This window comes from Hipposideros armiger, unplaced genomic scaffold (genome assembly GCF_001890085.2).
Source record: "Hipposideros armiger isolate ML-2016 unplaced genomic scaffold, ASM189008v1 scaffold_1289, whole genome shotgun sequence".
NCBI lineage: Eukaryota > Metazoa > Chordata > Mammalia > Chiroptera > Hipposideridae > Hipposideros > Hipposideros armiger.
Genome location: NW_017732639.1, coordinates 202,420 through 227,719, shown reverse-complemented (window position 1 = coordinate 227,719; position 25,300 = coordinate 202,420). Strand labels below are relative to the sequence as shown.

General features: G+C 45.5%; 1 protein-coding gene across 1 annotated transcript in view; it reads right to left on the bottom strand.

The window, feature by feature from the left end:
- PPFIBP2 (PPFIB scaffold protein 2) overlaps nucleotides 1-25,300 on the bottom strand; it is a 144,506-nt gene that overhangs the window by 37,050 nt on the left and 82,156 nt on the right. Inside the window, exons 5-8 of the mRNA XM_019633363.1 lie at nucleotides 24,270-24,383; nucleotides 13,028-13,159; nucleotides 2,773-2,995; nucleotides 1,796-1,806 (exon numbers count right to left, since the gene is read on the bottom strand). Of these exons, the coding sequence (XP_019488908.1) occupies nucleotides 1,796-1,806; nucleotides 2,773-2,995; nucleotides 13,028-13,159; nucleotides 24,270-24,383 (480 nt within the window). The remainder of the gene's footprint in view (nucleotides 1-1,795; nucleotides 1,807-2,772; nucleotides 2,996-13,027; nucleotides 13,160-24,269; nucleotides 24,384-25,300) is intronic.

Here is a 25,300-nt window from a genome sequence, read left to right as displayed (position 1 = left end):
CCACAAGCCTGAGGGAAACACCATGGAATGCATTTGAGTGAGAATAGAAAAAAGAAACATTAAAGCAACATTACCAAGGGAATCAACTGTAGTTAGACCCAGAAGAAAAATAACATGAAAGATAAAACTGATTTCAACATGAACAAGTCAGAAAAGTCATGGGAGGCTTCAGTGACTGAGACATCTTTTGAAGTTTCAATTAGTTAAAAGCCAAGTGCCCAATAAATTTCTGATTACAGTTTGTTTATACAAGTATGTCCTAGAAATTGTTTGAAATCTAATTCATTCATTGACCATTGAATACTAATGCCCTATAAATAAGCTCAGGAAGGAGGGATATGAGAAATATAGGCTAAATCCTCAAGGAATTCTGAAAGAACTGGCTGGTAAAGTAGAAATAATCACAACCTTGAGAGATGGAGAATGCGATTTTTAAGTTCCTGATGATGGATAGGCCGAGACTGGACCTGATCAGTCAGACATGTGCTCAATTCCAACAGTTTCCAAAGCCAGTCCATGGATTGGCTACTTCCTAATCACCTGGGGCACTTATAAAAACAATATAAATTCCCAGGTTCCACTTGGTCCCATGAATCAGTCCCTCTGGGAGTGTACCCTGAGAGTCTGTATTTTTTTAACAAGCATCTCAGTGGCTCTGATGCACAGTCAGACCCTGATGCACTGACTGTGGGGAAGGCAGCATTCAAAACGTTCAGAGAACTGAAGGGCATGACTCCAGGTTCCATATTACATAGGAAATATGCGAGTGGGGAAGGGCTCTCAAAAACAGGCTTCTAGTTATGTCATCACACATACTCTGCTAAGGCAGGGCAGACACAACCAAAGGCATGGATGTGGGCTGCCCTAAGAGCTTGCTGAGGAGATGTAAAGAGAGCATAGACCTAACCCAAGGGTGGGCTTCAAAGGTGGCCCAGGCCGGTGATAAAGATAACTAGAGGAAGTGAGGGGCTCTCAGCTCTGTTCAGCCAGGAAGGAAAGCTGGGAAGGAAGGACTCGCTGCTGGAGAAAGTTGTGCAAGGTCAGGATGGGACCCAGAGGAAATGGAAATGCTTGAATCAGTTCTGCCTCTCTGGTCTCCATGAAGAATAAGCCTGGTTGTGGGGGAATGGAAATCCCAGCCAGGGGGCAGCATGTAACTGATGGCCTAGCAGAGAGGCAGACCACCTGGGTGGCAAGAGCCCAGGCACTGAGTCAGACTCAGGCAAAGCCCCTTCTCTTTAGTTTCTCAGAACCTGTTTTATTGTTTCTAGAAAACAATACCTGCCTCAGGCCTAGCACAGACACAGAGGCACAGAAAAGATCGAGTGCCAGGGACCTGGAGTGACAGCAATAACTACACGAGCAGCCCCTGGATCAAGGAAGGCACAGGTCAGAGCCTATCAGGACTATCACGCTCAAGTGTGGTCCAGGGCACAGTCAGAGGATACACTGAAAAACCAGAGCCGATCTGAACAGCAACATGAAAGGTCTGTGAGACCTTTCATGTATACATGAGAAAAGGATGTTTAATTCAGAGACAGCCTGAGGGGCTTAAATTCTAGAGCTGTCAGGAGCAGNTTGCTGCCTGAGGGACTGCCGCTATGGGGACACAGAGCATGATGACCTCCAGGCTAAGAGATCATCAAAGGTGCACAATGTGGCCACTGTTGCATGTGCGCACAGTAGGCTCATGTTGCACTTTTCCAGTGTAGGCTCCTGCAAACCCCAAGTTTGAACACAGAGCCTCCCCATTGGGCTTTAAGGTCTCCCTATAAGCATCAGAACCGCCTTTTACCTTAGTGGTCTCTTTAGCACATCCACCTCATTCTAAGCTCTTTGTTGCCCATTATTGGCTATAAACACTGGTGCACATTTTAACTTCTTTTAGAAGTCTTTCCGGGGTAACCCACTCAACATGGGGCATGTCCCAGCACCCTCACAGGGCTTCCCTATCCAAATCTACACTTATATTTTGACTCTCATTTTTCCCCTGTATCCTTTAATGTAGGACAAAATCTTCCCTAATGAATGTCTCCCTAATACCTAAGTCTGGGTAAGAGATTTCAGCATGTTCCATAATTGAATATGGTCACTTCCTACAGGGCTGAGGCAGAACTTCTGCAGTTCTTATTACTACTGCGACCTTGACCTTCCCTTGAGTTTCCAAGTCCTCTGACGGTGGGCCTTGGAGATGCAGGCTCATCTCTGTGCAGCTGCCATCACCAGGCCTCAGCCAGGCCACACAGGACCTGGCCACACCAGTATGAGGGGCTAAGTCCAGAATCCAGGTCATACCCCCAGGGTCATGAAGTCCCTCTAATGTGGTTCTGTGGGGGAAATTTTCTGGCAATTCAGATGATGACTTAATCATTATAGCAGATGGAAACGTATTTTCTCACAGGGGATAAACATCATGAAGATGCTTTTGTTTTTTTAAACCACGGGAGATGAAACTTCAGTCCAGGAGCAAGATTCAGTGTCTGAATTGTACCTGGGAAGGGGAATCCTGAGGCTTCCTTTTGCACAAATGCCCCATCACTCAGCACGCCTGACACACCTCATTCCCAGCCCTGAGGGAGTCGAGTGCCACCACCTGTCCAAGGGATGGCCTCACCGAGATCCTGCTCGGTGACGGTCACAGAGCTCAGCTCACATCCTGAGGGGAGTGAGTGAGTCCCAAGCTCTGCCCAGAGATAACAACAGATCCCCGTTAAGCCACTGCACTCTGTTCTGGTTAGGAGAAACCCCAGCCCCTCCATCAGTGAAACGCACCCCACACACATGCTCTGATATACTTAAGAGTGGTTCCTACAGGTGACCCCTCCCAATGGGCACATTCCTGGTTGCAGGCCTGGGGCTCAGTCACACCGTCACCAGCTGCCACCTCCTCAGGGTGGTCCCTACTGAGTAAGAGACGCTCTTGAATCTGCCTGTGGATGTCCAGCTGCAGCCTACACATCTGCTCCTGCAGCTCACTGATAACATTCAGAACCGACTGTAGGAAGGAAGAGAAAGGAGAAAAAGCATCCACGGTCAGTCAGCTCTCAGACACCGAACTCCTTAAGGGAGCAGCACAGAAGGAAGGAGGCATGCGGAGGGTGAGCAACGGGCAGCACCCTGTGGTCACTGTCTGTGACCACCTGCTTTCTTCACAGGAACCAAATGACATGACATCTTCCCTGAGGCCTGCCCCATCCCCAGGCCCATCTTACAGTTTGAACCCCCCACAGATCCTTCGTGCCATCCCGGCATGTCAACATCTGAGGCACAGAGTTGAGCAACAGAAGAGACAGGCACACATATGGACACATCCCCTGTATACATAGGAGCTCATGCGTCACATGCCAGCTCCCCCCAAAACATGCGTGGGTGACAGATGGCACATACCACACTCAAGCATGCTAATATGTCTCCAACCCTAAGCTCTCCCTCACACCCTGTATACCAAACCTTACTCCTTCATTCCCGCTCCAAACCTGACTCCTCTGTAGCCTCAAGAACATCTTGGCTTTTTATGGCAACTGAAAAATACCTGCAACCCTTGAAATTCATGCCTACTCAATTCTGGGTCCCTTTCACTAGCAGCTTTCCTCGGCTTTCCTTTATCTACTCCATAGACATTCAGTGTCACTCTACAAAGACCAAGGCCACAGTAATCAATGCTACTCACAGGTGAGTGGGGAGAGACACACAAAATAACAATCACGACAGGCTGTAAGCACTACAGCCAAGAAAATAATGGGGGGGGGGCACCCGAGTGGCTCAACTGGTTAAGAGTTGGCTTGGGAGCCCGAGCTCTGAGCAGGAGGGCCACCGGTTTGGTTCCCACATGGACCAGTAATGCGGCCCCCTCTACAGCTAAGATGGTGAACAACAACTCGAACTGGAGCTGGGCTGCCATGAGTCACCGGCGACAGCGTAAGCTGTAATAGGGCTGCAGTGGGCTGCTGTAAGCAGCCAGTGTGAGAGGCTAGCAGCTGGCGAGAGCTGCTGTGAGCTGTCGTGAGCAGCTGTCCAATGGCCGGCGGCCAACTGCCTCAGCCAGGAAGAGTGCAATGATCATAATACCAACATGGGCCAGTAAAGTGGTGTCCTCCACAACTAGACTGAAGAAAAAAAGGACAGCAACTTGTCTGTTCCCCTTCCCCGATTCCCCAACACTGTTCCCCTCCCTCAATTCCCCAGTAAAAATCTTAAAAAAGAAAAAACAAAGAAAGAAAACCACGGAGCTTTCATGGGAGCAGTTAGTGACTAATTCTGCCTGGGTCAAAGAGAGGGACGGGATGAATGTAAGTGACATCGAGTAGCCACCTTCTAGACTCCTTGTCTGGGTACGGAAGTAAAGGGGCTAAAGAGTCATGGCCTGGGGTACAGAGGATGGTGCCACTTGTGGCGGTAAGGTACCCAGAGGTTGGGGAAGACTATGAACAGCCCATGAGTCAGGGACAGAGGCACAGTTGGCAATAGAGTAGAACAGAGTGTATGTGTGTGGAGGGGGGCAGTCAGTTAAACTGCTTAGCCCTCTCTGCCCACCTTTACTGATATTCTAAGCACTGGCATCTGGTACTGAAAGGTCTACCCACTGGCACCATGGGAATTACCCAGTCATGTTAGAAAGAGGTTGTCCATCTCCAATAGTGACAGTATTGTCTAAAAGAAGAAAAACTCCTAGCCCCTATCTTGCTGTTTTGTAAATCCCCTTTTCCAGTGTAGAAGGGTGGCAGTTTGGGGCTGAAGGGGCACTGGGCTAAGGCCCCTATGCCAGCCTACTCTTCTCTCTGGTGATGCTATTTCAACCGCGAGAGCTGTAATGCAGTCAAGGCTGATACAAGCAGGCCCCTGGCCTCCCAGCCACTCTCCCCTTGAGCAAGCTCTCCTGATTTAGCCCATCCCCTGGTTGTCTTCCCCCACGGTCATCTGCCTAAGGAGTTCTCTCTCTATGGAGACCAGAGGATTGGGTAGAAAGCTCAAGGTGACCCTTGTGGGCCTGAGTATGTGCTCTGGACTTCAGACCTTCACCCAGCTCCACTGATGCTGGGCCCTGAACCCTCATGGGACACTGACCAATGGGCTGGACTATACCTGCCCTCTGAGGCCTCATCTACTCCCTGTGCAGACACTGGGCTCTGACTTGGCCTTTGCTCCATGTTCCCCTCGGTTCTGAACCTCTTGCTACCTTAGCTCAGATGCCTAACAAGGGTAGAGGATTCCTGCCTGACTGGCCTCAGCCACTAGGAATCACAGTCTAGCTCTGTCTCTGCTGCCCATGAACTTGGCCATGACTGGGAGGTACTATACTAAATAGAAAAAAGATGGTCTACAGTCAGTTTCTTCATGCTTTTTCTTCTGAGAAGTCTCAAAGTCTTTGGGAGCTTTCATCGTTTAGCAAGTGGGTCCCTAGTACCACCCATGAAGACCAAAAAGCTGGAAGAGAAGGAATTAGAGAGAGAGGAGAGGAGCTGAAATCAGCAGCCCCAAGTGGAGGGTTCAGCTCAGCACAAAGGGAAAGCAAGCTGGGAGTCCAGGTGGGTTTCTAGAAGAAAAACAGGAAGTTGAGGGAGATCCTCCCCAATGGCCTTGATCTTCTCTGTAGAGCAAGGTTGCTTGCTCAAAGGACACAGTAAAGCAAAAAAGGATACAGATTTACAATAGTCACTGTGAGGCATGAGAAGAGGAAAGTTAGGAGTGGAGAAGAGCAATAGTACCAAGGAGGGGGGAGGACACAGCTGAGGCTGGAAATTAATTAGCATGGAATTTTTTTGTTGTTTTTAATTTCTAACCCTCTAACCAAGAGCCCTGGGCAGGAGGAAGGATGGCAGTTTAATCACCGATAGAGTCAAAAACAATTCCTCAAGGTAACACTCAGCCTGCCTGTTACTGGCGGGGCTAAGCTATGATGAAGGACAGTATGATGCAGCGAAACGTGCACAGGCTTCATACTTGACAGACCTGGGTTTAACGCCAGTCTGTCACTTTTTTCCCATGTGAATTGGGTGAGTTATAAAACTTTTTCAAACATAGGTTTCAGATCTGTAGAATGAGGGTCTCCATGCCTCACAGCGTTGTTGGGAGGATTAAATCAAGTGGGACTTAGGTAAAGCACCTGGCATGAGGCCTGGCACAGGGAGGCATTCGATAAATGAGAGCTCACTTTCCCCACTGCTTCTCCTTGTGCCATCAAGTGTTTGATCCATAAGAAAGGAACAAGAGAAAATGGGAGAACAATAGAAAACACCTAATGGTCATGGGACGCAGTTAAGGCCCATGTGACATTGAGTGCTGACAAGAAAAGCCCAGCAGCTCGCACACCCCAGCATGCCCACCTTATTGGGTACCCTGCTCCAGAATCTTCAGTCTCTCCTCATCCACGGCCCTGCCTATCTTCAGACCTGCTTTTCTCTTAGATAAGTTTCAAGAACATCACTGCCCTCTCTCTTCTCTTGTTCCCGCCGTTGTCAAACCTCTCAAATGAGGAGTCTAGACCTGCTGTCCCTGGTTTTCATCACCTCATTCCCTGATCCCGTTTTCCAGGTAGACAAGCTCTGCCTCCACCCTACAAGGGGCACCACTCTCCCTCGGGGCCCCGCTCTTGGCCCCTCCCAAGGGTTGTCCCTGGCCCCCAGGTGCCTGGCTTCCCTCTTGAAGGCTTTCAGCCTCACCCTCAGTGATTTTGCATTAAGGTTCTTCTGGTCTCTTTTCCTCTTCTCCTCCCAACCTATCTATCGCTCCAGTCTGTGTAGGCCTTGATGAATTCCATTGTTGACTGATCCATCTACTTTTTCTTTAGATTCCTGTCATCACAACTTCAAGGCCTTCGACATCAGCATCCAAATCATTGACTAAAAATGCTGAACAGGCAGGAGGGCTAAGGGCAGATTACTGTTACTCTCTACAGAAAAATCTTTCTAGAAGTAGTCTTTAGGTACTTTTCATTATCATTTAGGTACTAACATATCTATTTTTACCTTCATCCTATATTCCTCTATCTTATCCACAAGACGATCCCAAGCAATGCTTTTGCAACGTCTCACTGATTTACCAGGTCTATGACTCCAAAACACGTTCCCAGCCAAGTCAATGAGATCAATCTGATGTAACTCTTAATGGACACGGATCCCTACCTTGTCTTCTAGCTTCTCACAAACCATCACAGGGTTGACCCCAAACTCCATAGACTAAATGTTATAGAACCCATCTAACTTTCTTGGTCATTTTGAAGGAGAAAGAGGAGGAAGAGGAGGAGGATAAAATGGTTTACTTCATTTTTTAACAAATCACTTGATTTGCCTGATTCCCTGAAGTTCATTTATAGCAAGCAGTTTGCGGCCTGCTGTCCTGAGTTCTTTGCCCCTATTGGAGGCATCAGTGGAATGGAGTCCATGCTTTCTTTGATCTCACTGAGAATGTAACATTTAACAAAAAGTCTCCCTACTGTCCTCAGCATTGTCCTTTTGCTTGGGGCTTGCCCTTCCTAATGCCGCTCCTGCAGGTGCACTTTTATTTGTCCTTTCTGTCTTTTGTACAAGCCCCTTTGAAAACTAGCTCCTCTCAAAGCACTGTTAAGCTTTTTCTTTGTATGGGTGTTATTTGAGAGATTGCGCAATCAGACTATATTATTTTTAAGTAGTTCAATATTTTTGAGTCTTCTTCTATTTTATTTCTGAACTTTCAAAGTTATGATTTGCTGAAGACTACAGTGCATGTCTGTCCACGCCTAGTTTTCCCCTTCCTCCTGTCATGAACTCTCAAATAACAATGACCATGGTCTCTCAAGGTGCTCATCACTTTTACCTCATAAACAAGTGTCTCCCTCTGCTTCAACATTAGAGCTAGAGTGGCAGTTTTTCCAGTTTCTCTGCCCGATGGGTAGAAACCATAAACAAGTAGTGGGAGGCAGGGGGAGGGGTCTAAAGCCAACTTTTCAAACACTTGAGTGTTCAGCTGGAGGAGATTTTTAGGAGCTATCCAAATTGCTACTCCCTTCCATTACTGCCCCCTGCCAGCCTCAATCAGTCTGGGGATCTGTATATTGCCCTCCTCTGCTCAGTGTGACCACGTGGTATATACCCCAACACTGCTGGCACACTCTTCTTTAATTCTCCCTATCCATGTGGTGGTGGTGTTTTCCAGTATATCTATCATGGCATTTCAACTTATTTTTATAATTCTTTATCTCCGGGACTACGCATCTCCTCTTTTAATAGGTCTGTTTCTCTTCCATAGGGCAGATCTGGCCTTTTATACCTGTGTTCCTTTCCTGGGTCCCACATCATTAAGTCCAAGTGACATTTATGAGGTTCTAATTGTTGTTCTGTGCTGTAATCTCAGCTCATTGACTCCTGCTTTGCCAACCATCAAAGTTCTTTTTTACGGTTCTTTCCTTTGTGAAACTACTGGGCTTCTCCCATAATCATAGCTTTCCCCACCCCATCCTACCTGTTAAACTTGTTCACAATGGTTCTTTCTCTCCCTATTCCTTTGTGCTCAGTTTAATACTGTCCTGGCACGCTTATACATCACAGGTGAGAATATATCTTCTCTATAGGGCAATTTGGAAATATCTGTCAAAATTTCAAGTGTGTGTACACTTCGACCTATCAATTCCATGTCAATATCCTCACACATGTACAAGCATTATTTGTAATAGCAAATACTTGAAAACAAATATCCATCAAAAGAGAACTCGTTAAATAAATGAGGGCACAGGCAGATAGTGGAGTCATATACAGGCATAAATATGAATGAGGAAGTTTTCTTAATGAGGGCAAAAACGTTTGTGTGCGTATACATTTATAGGTAGATATAGACAGATATCCGAATAATGTGCTTGTCCATGCATAAAATAACTAAAAGGTTAAGGAACAAACTGATGACATTGGCTCCTGACTGTTGGCTGAAGGACAGGCATGGAAGGAGGCTTCCTGCTGTATATACCTCTTGAACTCTTGAGTTTTGAATTGTTGGAGAATATTTTCTATGCTAATAAAAATAAGTAAACAAAATAACATAAAATAAAAACAAGAAAAATAAAACTCTCCTAGTCAGGCCAGCTCTTCTCTGAGCAAACACAGTCTTCCCAGCCCTTGCTCAGTACTCCAAGTCCATCACTCTGGATGCCCAGCTCAAAAACCAGAATCCCTCCCTTCCAAGGTCCTAACCATAGGAAGAAAGAAGGAATGACACCACCACTTGTGCTGTCAGACATGCCACTGTCTGCCAGGAAATCCTAAAGATTCTTTCTAGTTCTCTACATGCTTGTGCACACCCCTGATCAGTTGGGCTGCCTTCACTTCCCAGCACATGCGGGATCCCTGTGCCCCCTCTCTACAGGCTGCTTCTTGCAAAATCCTTTGGATCCCACCAGGGATTCAGCGACAGGCCTCCTTGCACCCCCAGTGCTTAGAGAAGCCAGCCTCCCTTCTCTAAGGAAGATCCCTCTGAGGGACATGGCTTTGACATGGTGAGCCACCCAGGGCTTTTTCCTTTGTTTCTGGATCTCTCTTTCATGTTCTATCCTCCTAATTCTGGTATTTACTTTCCATGTCAATCACTCTCCTGCAGTTTGCTTTTCAGGACCAAATCTAATTGATCCAAACTTAGGTTCCCCAAAATGACCCAGAACCACTGCAAAAGGTTGATAAGAAAAAGTCAATATAGGAAACTCAGTAATCACCCACATCTCATTTAGGCCGCGACTGACCAACTCCTGAGCAAGGCTGGTTGTCAGAATTCTCTACATTTGACAAGAAACCTGCCCCTCACAGTCCTTAGGTTTTACAACCATCTGTAATCACTTCTACAACTGCAGACAGCAGATACTGGCTTAGGGTGAGATCAGAACCAGACAGAAAGAGCAGTCTGCAATGCTCTCATCAACAGCATCCCTTTGTTTTTTTCATTGAAACATAAAATGGAATTTGAGGATTAAAGCCCGAGCTACATGAAGGAAGTTTACTACAGATCTGGCTACCTGAAAAAAACAAAGTCCCTGCCTTTTCCAAACCACAAGTAATCAGGCCTCAGGCTAAATACATTCACTGGAAAAAACAGCAGCAGTCCAGGATGGAAAGCTGCATTCCTTTTACTCATGAAACTACAACCTCTGGTGACCTCAGCTAGCTAAATGTCTCACTCAAATAAACATCACCATGCAGATGACAATAGTGCAGCTTAAGCAGCACTCTTCATGTTTTCAAGCCTCTGGTACTGCAGACAGTTACAAACAGTAGTGGAGGTTTTGGGCATACCAGCCAAGATTATGTCCAATTACAAGAATGAGAAATTGTGTTTGAGGTCATGTGGCTGTTCGCTGACTATCACAGGTTTGAACAGCCTAAAAAATTCCTCCACGTGGAAACTTAATGTTTGTACTAGCAACTGGGAAGGGCTGTTATCTGATAGAACTGACGCCAGCAACTCAGGGTCTATGTTACCTCAGAAATGAATAGCCTAGTGGAAAACAAAAACAAAAACTCAGATTGGAAAACAAAAACAAAAACTCAGATTGAAAAACAGTCCTTGAGAAAAGAAAGAAATAAAGCAAACAGTAAAATGACTGCCTTAGCTATTCCTGGCCCAGAAGTCACAGCTTCCCTTCCTTCCAGTCTTCTAGAAAGGAGCTGAGTGACCCCGGCTTGGTACTAACTCTGCGTGCTCCCACAGATGGACTGACTCGCGCGCACACACACCCACGCGTGGGTACACGCTCCCGACAGTGGCTGGTTCCGAATCAGGCATGTGACCCAAATTGTGATAAGACACAATCCTGGGGCTTTCTCTGGAAACTTTGAGAAAGAAAATCTCTCTCTCTCTGCGGGGGTTGCCAGGCTGGTCGAGCTGCTGACGGCCATCTCTGTCAACACATGGGGAGAGCCTTCCTGAGAATAAGGCTAAAATAGAACCAAATGATACACTAAGGCTGGTTTCTAATGACATTGTGAGGTCACCTGGATCTAGTACTATTCGATTTTTAAACTCTTTCCCCCAAACCCTAATGTATATTCACATGGAATCACGCATCTTGAAACATTGGTAAGATTAACTCTAAATCTGGAGAAAATTCTGTTGCTTCTCTGTGAACATTTAAGAAGCAGTCTATTCAACTAACACTTCATACAGATTAGCTTTCAGCCTGTGTGACCTCTGCCATATATAAATAATGTATCTAAGCCTACATTTCCATTTCCAGCATGTTTAACAACATGATCAATCAGTGATCGATAAAAGCTGGCTATCACTATGTGTCCAGCGCTCTGCTAAGGGCTGTACGGACATTATCTCATCTCCTGTTCAGAACAACCCAGGAAATAGAAAGTGCATTCTACTACCTCCATTTTACAGAAGAAGAAACAGAGGTTCAGAAGGTTAAATTACTTGTCTAACATCATAAAGCTGCTGAGTAGCTGAGCTTGGATTACAGCCAGGAGATCTGATTCAGAGGCCTGTGCTCGTAATCACCAGAAGATACTGTCCTCAGCTTAATGGAGAGATCTTCTTTTGGCAACTATTCTTCTTACTAATGAGCATGTTCTCAAAAGCAATACAAGGAATATGCCCCCCACATATTAGAAGAGTCTCAAGCACCAGTGTTTACCCAGCAAACACAGAAATACGACAGGTTTCAGTGCACAATCACATTGGCACTTAATAGCAAGGCACAATATCTATCTTTAGATTTTGGGGATGCCTAAATGGAAAAAGGGGATGAAGAAAAACCACTTACCTACAAAATGCAAGAGACTATGACAGGGATGTTACTTTCGTGATTTTATTTGGACTTCACACAGTTATCCATTTTACAGATAAAGAAATTGAATTTCAGGGCCGGCAGAGTGGCACGTTGGTTAGGAACTGGCTTGGGATCCAGAGGACCCCGGTTTGGATCCCACATATGAGGGCCAGTGACACTGCCCTCTACAGCTAAGATGCAGAACAACAGCTCAACCTGGAGCTGGGCTGCCGTGAGTTGCCAGTGACGGCGTAGGCTGCAGCCCCTGTGGCAGTGGGTTGCCATGGGCTACCGTATGTAGCCAGCAGCCAGCGTGAGCGGCCAGCAGCTGCCGTGAGCGGCCGTCCAGAGGCCAGAGACTGATCTGCCTCACCCGGGAACAGCGCAATGATAGTGCCAGCTTGGGCCAGTGAAGCGACATCCTCCACAACTAGACTGAAGAACAAAAACAACAGCAACTTGTCTGTTCCCCTTCCCCCAATTCCCCAGCACTGTTCCCATACCCCAATTCCCCAATAAAATCTTTAAAAAAAAAATTGAATTTCAGAGTGATTAAGTAGCTAACTTGCTGAAGTCCATAAAACTATTAAGCAGTTAGGTCAGTAATTGAGGCAAGGTGTTTCTACACCGTGCGTTGCCAGATGCGAATATAGGGACTTATAGGTAGAGGCACACAGAAGGTATCATCTAACATTAAAACAGGATGTTCTCTCTCAACTAAAGGAGCTCAGCGTCTAAAATTCTCTAAATGTTTATGGAGCCTAGCATACTCTAGCCGATGGCTTATGGAGCCTGGGAAAAAAACAAACAAAAACAAACCCAGGAAACCCATGACCCGTATGACCCATCAGGAGAAAAGAAACACAAAACCTAAGGTTTCCATCTGAGTCAGTGAGATGCACATCAGGCTCCTTGGATTCAGTGACTGTGGCCTACTGGGCAGCTGACTTCGTCGTGGTCATTACCTTGGCTTTCATAGAAGACATCTTGTGTCCCTCCATGTCTTATCTGATCCTTCCCCACTACTGCTTCCCTTTCTAGTCTTGTCAGCAGCTTTAGGAAGGATAAAGCCTGAGAGCCAAAACCGGGTGGTTTGGGCATTGCTGAAATTTGCAGCTACAGCAAAACCTGATAACTTGGTATTAACGGTCCATCGTGTCTCGTGCATAGAAGTTTTTGGCGCCCAGTAGCTGCCAGGCTCGGGGTGGATCAGAGGGTCTGAGCCACATCAGGCTAGCCTCCCCTGGTCTGAGCTCAGGACAGCCTGGGTCCTCCTGGGTTTCGGTGTGTCGCGCTCACCTCGGCTTTTCTCTGCTTGTCCTCGTGCTCTCTCTGCTCCTTCTCCATGCCGACCAGCTTGAGCTTCAGCTCAGACACCTCGGCCATCAGATCGAGCTTCTGAGTCTCAAGAGATGTGCGACTTAGCAGCTCCTGCAGGCAAAACCAGATCTCAAAATCATAAACTTCCATGGCAACAAGGATAACTCCAGCTCCATAAGCACATAAGGCAATCTCTAAGCTGTGTGTTGGATAACACAGAATTGAGACTGCTGCATATGAGCCGCGGGCCTGTTAGGGATAGGCCTGGGATGATAAGCAGTCACTCAGGGACAGCACAGCCCCTGCCACGGCCCACTACATTCCGAGAGACAATGTGAGCTACATTTTTCAAAAAAAACACATTTGCCCATAGAAACCATTACTCATTATTATTAGAGAAAAAGAAAAGCATATGCTTGAAGAACTAAATTTCTTCACCTCTATTATTTAAGGCAAAGCAGTAGGTCCTTCTCCACTAAAACAAGCAAAACAAAAAAGCTTAGGTAATATATTTTTCAAAACCCAAATTTCCATATCACCTCCTGAGCTCAATGTTCAGCACAGTCTTCAATGCGCCTCATTGTAAGGCCTCGTTGCAATGAGCCTAGAAGGGAGCGAGCATGTCCAGTGGAAGTTCAGTGAATATTTATTGAATGATTATATTAGAATCTTATTATGTGAGACGATCTTTCCTGAGCTGTACCAAAATTACAATGTGGCCACTCTGGGATGTAAGTAAGAAGGCCGTTCTTTCCTTATTGTGAGGACTTCCAGTGAGAGGTTACTAATCCTGCCATTAGTAGAACAGTAGCAGACAACAACTTGCCATGAATACATACACTTAACAAGCATAAATAAGGCAAAAAACAAAGGTGATAGGCAAACCGCCTGCTAAGAACTACTAGGAATTAAGGCTATGAAGAACCTCAAAAAACAGGAGCATTTCCAAAAGTCCAGCAGCAACATGTTTCTCCACTGGCAAAAAGCAATATTCCTTGAGGTTCAAAATCCTAGTATATGAATGACATTGAGGACACAGGTCCTAGCAAGGAGACTATAATATGGCAACTAGGATAGCAACAGGCCAAATGAACAGATGGAAAAGACACAATGTCCTGCCATGGTCAGAGCATTCTGTAACATCTTGGGCAGCCCAACCCTAGTTCAAGAATGATGACCTGCACACTGTTATAACCCAATAGCTGTGATTTCACGTATTTTGAACTGTCCTCAGATCATAAACCAACTACACAGGAGAGATTTTTAACTTGGAATATGTGATGCCTTGGGCCAAAAGGCCCTTAGTACCTCAGAAAACCAGGCTACAAACTGTCCATCTGCTACTGTCAAACTGAATCTGAGGGGATGAGTATCTAGAAGCCAAAGCAGAAAAATGAGCTCACTGAGCACTGGGCCGAGAAGTCTGGCTCTTCCTGGGCCAGCCAGACTTAAAGCTGGCTTGCAGGGCAGAGGCAGCAGCACTGCCATGCCAGAACTGTGAATTACTTGGTCGTGAGGAGTCAGCCCAATAAGTGCGTCCAATGTAATTGGGGAGCTTGGGGACACAGATTCACTGAGTGTCTCCTTTGTGCCAGACACTCTTGGCTATTTTATATACATCCTTTCCATAAACCCTCCCAGGGATTGGACAGTAAATATCATCCCAATTTTACAGATGAGGAAACAGGTCCAGACATTGACCCGTCTTGGTCAAGGACATATGTCAAACAACAGCAGAGTTAGTTTTCAAACCAAGGTCTGCTGACTGCAAAACTTATTTCTGTCTAATGTGTCACACTGTTTCCAAAACAGAGGAAGAAGTCCAAGAATTTTAAGGGAAATGAAAAAACATGCTGAAAAAAGGCTGCCAACAAATATTCATTGAGCCCAGGAAATACCCACTCGAATTGACAAGATATTGTTGAGTACACACAAACTATCTACCAGGGCCTGGTATTAAGGCTCTGCAGAACATAAAAGGCCTTAAAGGGTTCTTTCCTGGGTGAATACGATGGTACCTCTACGATGGTCGAGTATCTTAAGATGTAACCCTCCCCCATATTACCTGCTCACTCCTACTTCCTTCACCCTCTTCCCCACCTCCCTCTCTGTGTCTACCACCTCATAATTCTATGTTTATCTCTCCATCTTCTCATCAACTTGATTATTCCAAAAATGATCTCAGGCAGTTTGCAAAATAGACAATTCAAGTTAAAAAATAAATCATAAAAACTAAAGCAGGTAGGAAAAGACGTTGAAGTCAGAGTTATACTTGGAATAAAAGTCATACCCTGAAGTTGTACATATGCATACAGCTAGACATGGACTATAATGTGTACATCAGCTTCCCAGCTACCAAAGCAAAGGTGAGAAGGAACAATTCTACAAATCAGGTGGTCCATGAGATAACATTTGTTTTGGAGTGCTGAGAACTGAGAAAATATTCTTCTATGAGACTTCGATAGTTTATTCAACAAATATGTTTTTATATGTCTATCAGATGCCAAGGCCGAGGGATATGATGGTTAAAAACAGCTTCTATTGAACGCTTGAGTATCTTAAGATGATATGTTGACTAACCAGCATTCAAGATACTGCCTTGATGGGACTTAAAAAGTCTCAGAATGTATCTCTCTTGAAAGCTAAGAATCTACTTCCATTGTTGCCCAAATCCATGAAGCTGTTTTCACTGCCAGGTTGTAATTGGTCACACCAATGTTCCAGCTGACAAGGGTAATATTCTAATTGGTCGCACTAAACTTCCAATAGCCATTCCAATTGGTCATGCCAGGGTTCCAGTTGGTCACACTAACATTTCAAACAGATATTCCAGTTGGACACACCAAAGTTTTAATTAGAAACCTGGGGCTGCTTGATTTCGTATGCTCCACTGATAACAAAACTTTCACTTACTCTCTCCTAGCTTATATCTATTACTATGTGCCTCTATCTTTCATCATCACCACCCTTCATCCTTGTCCTTAATAAGTACTGTCCTACTGCCTGAATTCAAAATCAGCCTTCAACGAGCTTATCTCAGTCCAGCTCCACTTCCCATCTCCAGGCCTGGCATGGCCTCTAGCGACTATTAAATACTGTAACCTCTATCATATGGGTCTTAATGGGATTTAACTTCCGTACATTCTCAAGTGCTCCTTCTACTTCTTGCATAAAATGAATCCTGACTTTTATACGATATGACACATCCTTCCCAGTTATCTCAAGTGGAGACCACTGTTCCAACAACTCACCTTACAGAACACCTTTCTCGGTTTCAAGACTGCCCCCAGACCACTATTTGTCCCTATTGATCTCTACGTCTGCTCTCCTCCTCTAAGGCAGCGCCACTCAGTTCCAGCCCACGCTCTCCAAACATCCAGAACCCCAGATAGTCTCCCATTTTCCCTGAGGCTTTTGTCTTCTGATCAACAGTTTCTCTACCTACTTTGGGCACATTGCTTCTCCTCAGTAGCTTCAACATCCTTGTTTATATTCCTTCAATATCCACTCTGGCTTCACATTCCTTGCACTCAACACCAACGGCCTTTGCTTCCACTTCGTTTCAGGTTCTCAGCAGTATGGCCATAACCTCATCTCTGTCCAGAATGTGTTTGCTCTGCTTCTAAAATCTTCAACTCTGAAATTCTCCCCTCTGGCCACAGTCCTCTGACCTTTCAACCATCCCATTCACTCATTCAAATAATCTTTAATTTCTTCGGTGTCTGCTAGTTTCTTAGTAACTCCCTATTTTCCTAGTTTATCAACTAACTTCCTTTAAGCAACATTTGCCTCCTTCTGCACTCTATACCTTAAGGTTAGTCATTTCAATTGCATCATATCGGCACCAGAAAATCCCCCGTCCAGCTCATCCCTGCCCTTAGATCTGAAGTGCATTTGCTTTAGCAGAGTCCAGGCCATGCCAAACCTCAATGCCTTCTGTCTATGTTTCCACTCTCCACGGCCTGAGAATTGCTGGTAAAAGTCACTTAAGGATGCCAACTGATTTCCATACAAATGTACACGATCTAATTACAGCTGATCTTCCAATACTGCCTGGCAGAACTTGTATTCACCTCTGGCTGGTTCCTTTCAGAGATCACTCCAAATCTTTTCCATTCTTCTCAATCCCTAAACCCCACCCTACCCCCTCTTCTCCTCGAATAACCTTTCCTCATATTTACTGAAAAGATTTTTAAAAGTCATCTGATCATTCACTGAACTTACATCCTTTCTATTTCAAAGTTTCCCAGAATCATCTCTCATTCATCTCTCTTAAATCCGTGTGTTAACGACAGCCAGCCCACACCTCCTTTCTAAGGCTAGTCTGATAGTACTGCACAGAGCCAGCTTCTCTGTCAGGATCTGCCACCTTTAAGAAGTGTTCCCTAGCTCAGGAATTTTCCAGCTTGCACAGAAAAAGCACATGTTAAAAAACACAGTGATTCCCGGGTTTGCTCCTGAATTGCCCCCATCTGACCCACCTTCTGGTTGCTGACTATTTCTCAGTCTCTAGACGCCTCGCGCCATTCTTACACAGCTTGATGAAACCTCAGATTGCTTCGCTGGTTAACCAGGAGCATTAGGCTTTGTCCTCTGAGTTCTGGTCCTGTTTCTCCCTCTAGCTAGTAACTCAGAACGCCGCCTACCCACAGGGTCCTAGGCTCACCCTCACCTCTGTACTGCCTTTGAGGAAGTTCCCACCAAGTCTGTGCCACTCCAGGGGAGGACCATTAATCATCTCCTCTGACAGGCATTTAATCTCTCCCTCACCATCAGCTTCCATTCCTCAGTCTATAAACATGATCAAATTTTTGACATTTGAAATGTCAAAATCTTCCCTTTGACCTGGCTTTCCCCTCGAGCAACCACCAGCAACTCCCGTGTGCTCTCAGTCAGCACGTGCACATCCTGTGTGCGTTGTGCATGAGTGAATGCTGTTCCACCCTGTCCCCTTCCTCTCCCCAAGCTCTAGAAAGGATAATCTGCCCCTGCTGCCTCTTCCTCATCTTCCTGTCACTTCTCAATAAGATGCCTACATGCCTGCAACCCGGCTTCTGCCTGCAGGTAGACCACAGAAGCAGTTCTGGTTCTGGGGACCACTGTCCAAACTTTCAGATGCAACTTGTACTTCTCAGCTCTCAACCAACTCACCCTTCATCCGCTCATCAGTGTAAGCTGCTCCTTGCCACCCCTTCCTTCCTATCGGTTTTCCTGACCTTTCTTTTTTCTTTTCTATCTCCTTTACTAGCCTCTTTTATTCTGTCTACCCCTTAAGAAAAAGATTTTGGGGTCCCTAGTTCTCATCCCCAAGACTGGAGTTATCTCTGGATCCAGCCTGTGTGTCTGGAGAACCAAGGCAAGGATTAGTCCCTGCTCAGACCTGCAGGGGAGGTCCCGCGGGGAATGTCTTGGAGTCATGCAGCCACCATAATGTGTGGGGAGGGGAGGGGAGGGATGGGGCTGGAGATAAGGTGCCGAGTTTTCATGAGCAGCACTGGCTTCTGCTATCCAGCTGTTTCAAGGTTGCCTGTGTAAATGAGAGAGGACAAGGATGAGGTAGGGGCGGATTGGAAAACGGGTGTTTTGTTTTTCTTACTGTGAAGGACTTGAAACTGGGCAATGAAACTTTAGGAAAAACCAGTGAACAAAATTATCACTCACCCCTCTCACTTTACCACTACCAATAATCTCTTCCAGAAGGAAAAACACATCTCCTTTCTTGGAGATGAAAAAAAGCTGACATCTCAGGGCAAATCGTCATTTCCTGTTTCCAAAGCTCAGTTTCTGACTGGAGCTGATAAAAAAGAATTTGCCTTTCAACTTATTTTCTTCTTAAAGAGCCGCATCTTGAAGCAATTACCTCCATCTTTAAGTATGGAACATGACCCAGGGAGTTACTGACCAATGACAGGCGACTGCAGCCAGACTGGCAACATGAAACCAGAATGAAAGAACAGGCCATGGAAAGACATGAAAGGAAAAACGTGTCCTTTGCCCTTTGAAGTAAGAGGCCCGGGCCTTGCCGGGAAGCCTCTGCCACGAGTAACACTGCAGAGAGGTGCTCATAGTCAACCTGAGTTCGAGTCTAGATGCAGTCCCCACTAATGAAATCATCTTTCTGGGCCTCAGTCCCCTTATCTGTAAAAAGGAGTAAAGCACTTCCTTTACACTGTGGTCTGGAGAGCCGACATCAAATCAGACAGACTTGAGTAAAGCGGTTATTTCTGCCTCATAAATCTCCCAGGGGGAGCTGGAGGGAATATCTGGCAAATCCCTGTTTTCTTCGCTCATGACTCAAGTGACAGATTTGTGCTCCCACACGAGCATGTCCATAGCTGTGTAATGTTCTTTCTGAGACAGAAATACCCCCTTAAAGGTGCTTTTGAGAAATGCATCAGCAGGGTGCTGCGGACGCATGGTTGAGTTCCCACATCTGGGCACGCTGTTCTCTCACATACCTCAGGGCAGGCACTGGGCCTGTGTCTTAGGCCCTGTATCCCACTGTTCAGTGCTCTTGAATCACACTGGCCATTTATGTGATAGTTCAGTTTTAACAAAACTGGAATTACAGTACTACAGCTCTACAACATAGGCAGTGTCAGGTCTGCATTGTCATCCCCAATCTATATAAATAAGAACCCAGGTTCATTGACCTTCCCAGATCAACAACAGGTGGTGAATCTACAGAAAGTCATGTCCACTGACTCCAAATCCCCTACATTTGTCACTCTCCACACCTCGCCTAAAAGGCAGCCAAAACTATGAGGTTGCTGACGCCTGGAGCTCTGGGTCAGGCAGGAGGATTGAAACAGAACCTGGTGTCCTCAAGGTTTCCCAAAAGCTGGGTTATGTCCTCACATGGAGGTTTGCATCCTTTCTTCCTTCCCAGTAGACTTCCCTACCCTGTCTTCTTTTTTAGCACTTGACATCATTTCTGCTCTTGACTTTGACTGCACCATAAATGGCCGGTCTCTGGAAAGTACTGCATTTGGCTGCTGGCTCTGTATAAACCTTCTTACCCAGTGAATAGCATCAGTTTCTTCCCTGAAATCATCACCCTCTGGAGAAGGGTCAGTGACTGCAGGCAGAGGAGCTTGCTGCGCAGCAACCTTCTGGACACCAGAGAACCCATGGAGGTCACTTCAGAAAAAGTTACCAGGGACCTCAACTACAATAACAGACCATGAGGAACCGTCCCTGTGACACAGGGGTTTTGTTGCCAACATGGTCAGAACCATTCACAACAAGGAGGGCACTGGCCCACACCGGTATTCTGAGGTGCTATTCGTGGCCATGGGCTCAGACAGCCCAGCGTGCAGCCCTCAGCAGCCCTCAGAGGTGCAGCTGGACAACGCCTTGGCCTGCGTAAGGAACAGAGGGCAAGGCTCAGCCCCGTGAGCTCTGTACCTAGCCCAGTGGCTCAGATTACCCCAGACCTGGGCCAGTGAAAACTGGCCCAGGATGTGTGGTTCCTTAGAGACCCATTTGTACATTTCCTGGGAAATGTCTCTTCCTAATGGGGAAAGTGCCCTCGGAAATCCAGACACGGTCAGCGAGTCTGAGACCATATCTGAGTAGGTGCTTCCCTAGGCAGTCCCAAGATACGCTGTATACTGCCTCCTTCCTAACCTGCAGCGGGTTGCAAACAAGTAATATTTTGCTCTAAACTGTGTCTATAATTTATGTGCTGCCAATGTGGACCAGCCCCTGTGCTGATTCTGTTGAGTCTGGTTTGCCCATCTAAGTCCAAGGTCTTCATGGTCTGTGCTTCTGGAGATTGGATGGGTTAATGCATAGAAGAAAACAGATGGGCGCTGAGAGAGCAGCACTTAGCAGGGGCCTGGCTAGGCCAGGCTGTGGGGTGCGTGGCTCATGAATTGGGTGGGGAGTTCTCTTCCTTCCTCCTGGGCTCCTGAAGGGAGGCTGACTTTGGTCAAGAGAACAGCTGTGGGAAGCGACAGCTCAGTGGGGTTTTGGAGCCCATGTAAGCACTGGGTCTGTGCTATGCTGCGGCAGGGAGGGGGTTTCCTTAAGTCCCCCAAGTGCTACTATTCCAGCCAGTGGAGGGGACAAAGTCTAGAGCAGAAATTGCAGATTAGAGGTCTGTGGGCGTGGCCTGAAGGTGTGTATCATGTGCTTCACACAGTATTTTATTTCCATTTAAATTAGTCACCAATGTTTTTAAGACAGAAACTCATCCTTAAATCTGGATTTCCAGCTTCTTGTGAAAAATGGGAATATCTAGCAACACTGGGACTACATGGGCACAGTCAGCTAGAGTTGAGTAGCAGCTGCCTCATTTAGACAAGACCCATTCAGCGTGCAGGAGGAACATACCCAAGGGAAGCAGTGCAATAGGCAGTTAGTAGGCCCCATACTGTGAGAGTGAAAGAAACTGTTCAGAGCTGCTCAGGCCTTTGAGCAGGAGGTCAGGCTTGGCTCAGGGCAGAAATGGGCTCTGAGGGCTGGCAGAAAGAGGCAATTGTTTGCCTCCATTTTCTGCCTCAAGGCCATGAGTCATTCTTGCTCCTACCATCAGAAGCCAAGAGCCCTGCAGTCCAGGATAACACAGTCGAGCCAAGCAAGTCTCTGCCTGCGCTAGTTCAGAGGACACATATATACGTACTCTAAGCTATAGATGGCATCACATCAGCACTGTGATGCAGGAATTCAGTGTCTTTGCAAACAGTATCAGGCAGATTTCAGGAAAGCATTAACATGTGCAGCAGAACATTCAACTTCGGATCTGGAGCTGGGAACTCAAAGAGCTCAAGCTCAGGCATCATCAAGTCCAGCAAACATGTGAGTGGGAGCTGAGGCTCACAAGTGTCCTCTGATGTGAGCTCAGAACTGGCCAAGAAAGGAATATTCCACACTCCTTTCATTTTTACCCTTGAAAGATTGAGAGAACGCAGTGAAAGTCATGAGCATAAAAATACCTTGGTTACATTCAGGAAGATCTTTAAACCCCAGAGATGGCTAATAAGAACTACCATACTCCAAAAGACACCAAGTCAAGACAACCACCTCCATGGTGCCTGTAAACCCCATGCCTGCTACTAAACCTGTAGCACATAAGAAAGGAGATTTAGAATAAACAGGACATAAAGGGTAATTGAGCTTAAGACTTTCTCAAATGTCGGAATCCAGTCCATGGAATAATGCTTAGAAGGACAAAACAGACACAGGTGGTGATAGGAACCACCATCAGACTGCTTGGCACAGAGACTCTGACAAGCGGGCAGAATCACTGCCATATAGACGGGTGTAAGGCAGTCCGGGAAGAGCAGCCTGGAACGGTGGTCAGAGAGATCAGGAACCACAGCACAGCCATTCTCTGACTGCCGATTACATGGTTTCTTGCCAGGCACTGTCTTCCTGAAATATCCACCTTTCTGACAGGTTCCCTTCCACATTCAAATTTTCTTGGTTTCTGTTTTTTTGTTTGTTTGTTTTTTAATTAGTTAGTAAAGTTATATAGGTTTCATGTGTACATTTCTATAATACATCATCTATATATTGCATTGTGTTGTCACCACCCGAGTAAGTTCTCCTTCCATTATCATATATTTGACCCCCTGTCTGGGGCTTTTACAACACTCCATCATCTTCCTCCCTTATCCCCACCCCAAAACCACACCTTGTGCAGCCTTAAAAATACAATCTAGTGGGTTGTCCTAGGCGCTCTTTGTGAAAATGCTTTCCTGCCATTTGAGATTTTTCTATCAGGCTATTTTCTCTCCTGTGACTTCAAAAGAAAGATTCAAAACTTTAAAAAATAAATAAAAAGAAAGAATTTCTATTGCTACTCAGGTTTTCAGGGAGTATGATGAGCAAGAGAAATGGCATACAATTTAAATAGAAAATCAAATAGAGCCAGGAATGTGGTAACTCATTAATCAGCAATGAAAAGATAATAAACTAATAACAGGTTCTCAGCTGTTTGAACTAGTTTTCATAGACCTTTGCATAAGAGTACTGACCTTTTTATTTTTTTAAGTTTTCAAACACATTCACACAAAACTAAGAGATACCTGGGAACTAAGAGGCTTATCCTAAGACCAAAGGTCAAATTCAAAGCCTGTGTTCATTACTATTCTGTGGAAAAACAATTTTAATTTTATGCTGATCATAACAATAAAAGAAACATTAGAGCTTTGGGAAAAAGATTAAAGGGGTTATCTAATTGAACCCACTCATTTGAAGGGACTGACTCTCATTCTTTAAATAATTAGTGAGCACCTTTTATGTGCTGGTACTATACCAGGAGCTACATAGCATTTACACATAAAATTCAGTCATGGTTTATTTTTCAAAATAACTGGAAAATGCAAGAATGATGCAAGTTAAAGAAACCTATTAATTAGATATATTAATGGGTTTCACAAAAGAAAATTTCTAATTAGCTTCTCTAAAGATTCTGAAAAAACTTTTGATAAAAATCCAATATCCTTCCTACAAAATACAGCTCATTATTTACAATAGGGTAAACCTGTTCATGAGTAGAAGCATCAATTAAGTCAATTACACTTTCACTCAAAAAAATACCTATAAACAATAGTAAAGACAATTATACAGCAAAATTTAAAAGTGAAAAACAATTCTATGATGTGAAGCATACAAAATCTGAGGACTAAACTGTATCTCTGATATGAATAGAGCTTTGTAAATTATATGTACACATAACAAGGAAAGCCAAAAAGAAACAAGGAGAAGACAGTTAAGAGATTTGACTGCTAGGAGAAATTTTTTTTTCATCTCTATTAAATTATAGTAACATATTGTTTATGTAATAAGTTTCATCAAAGAAGACTGCAGAGTGAGAGGAAGAAGAGTGAGTGAAAAAGGGGGCACAAAATAAGCTAACTGACTTTCTAAACCCCAGATGTCACCTGCAATAAGCTGTGATTCATGTGATAATATGAGGGTGACATTGCCAGCAGAGAGCTCCTTCAGTGAACCAGCCCTGGAGAAGGTGCAGCCTGGGAATCTGTCTAACCAGCCCAACAGGTTATTCGTCTCAGGCCAGCCCTATCCCTTCCTCCCCCCGCGGCGATTCTCAGTGTTCAGGCTGGTTTCACCTGTTCTAAAAACACACTGAGCAGCCAATCCTCCTTCCAGGCAGGATGGGAAAGTAAGAGCTGTAACCCTGACACAGAAAGGGGTTTTAACACGTGAACCCCGGCAGAAGCCAAGGGCCTTCAGCCCCACCTGCCCTTACCTGTTGAAGCATCTCTTCAGCAGCATTGAGTTTCACCTGGTGTCCTTCCAGACATACTTCCAGGTCCCGAATCTTCTCCCCTTGGGCTTCCACTTGGTCTGTGAGGACACTCACCTGTCCCGGGAAATAAAGCAATGGTGGAGAAGCAGGAACGGCTTCCCACTAGAGGTGAGCCGTGAAGCCACACCACTGATCCTTACATAGAAAGAACGGCTTTTCTGTCTGACGGGTGGCAGGTGGGGTAAGTGTCCCGGATGAAGGAAACTCCAGTTGTTTTTCTTACCTTGCCAGGCAGTCTCGACCACCACCTGAACAGTGTGGGTCACATTTCCTGCTCTTGACAGACTCAAGAGAAAAATACCAAAGACAAACTCAAAAGCCACGAGAGCTGCCTCTGGGCTGGACTCTTGCTCTGATTTCTCCGCTAGAGCTCCCTCGGGCAGCCCCGACCTCAAGGCATATCTCAGCTAGCTTGCCAGGGCTGCCACCTCATGTGGAAGAGCGGTCCCAGCTCCTGTGGAGACTAACCAATGACCTCACCTCTCTCATGAGGGTGTCAGGACTGCTCACCTATCAGGCGAGCGTTCTGAAGCAATTAAGGAATGTGGGACGTAAAGGGCATGTATTAGCACTGACAAAACTTGGCTCCAGAAAGGTCTTTGTGCTTCACAGGCCAAAACATGACTCTAAGTCATAAATATACACAAGCCACATTGCACATACAGTGGCAGGAAAAAAGTCATCTTTCTGAGGAACACTGAGCATATCTATTGGACTTAATTCATAAAAATCCATTTATAATAAGTCATCTAAATTATATCCTAAATATATACTGAAAGGGTTTTCATAGCCTTCTCTATTAGCAAACTGCCCCAGGATCGTTTTTTCTTTTTCTTAGTTAAAAGGTGCCTCAGGGCAGGAAGGTGGAGAAAGAGCAAGGATGACCCCGAAAAATAAAGAAAGCAATTCCTGGCAAATTGAGAGCAGACCCTTCTGGTTTTTAACCGATGGCCGAGTCATTTCCATTTACA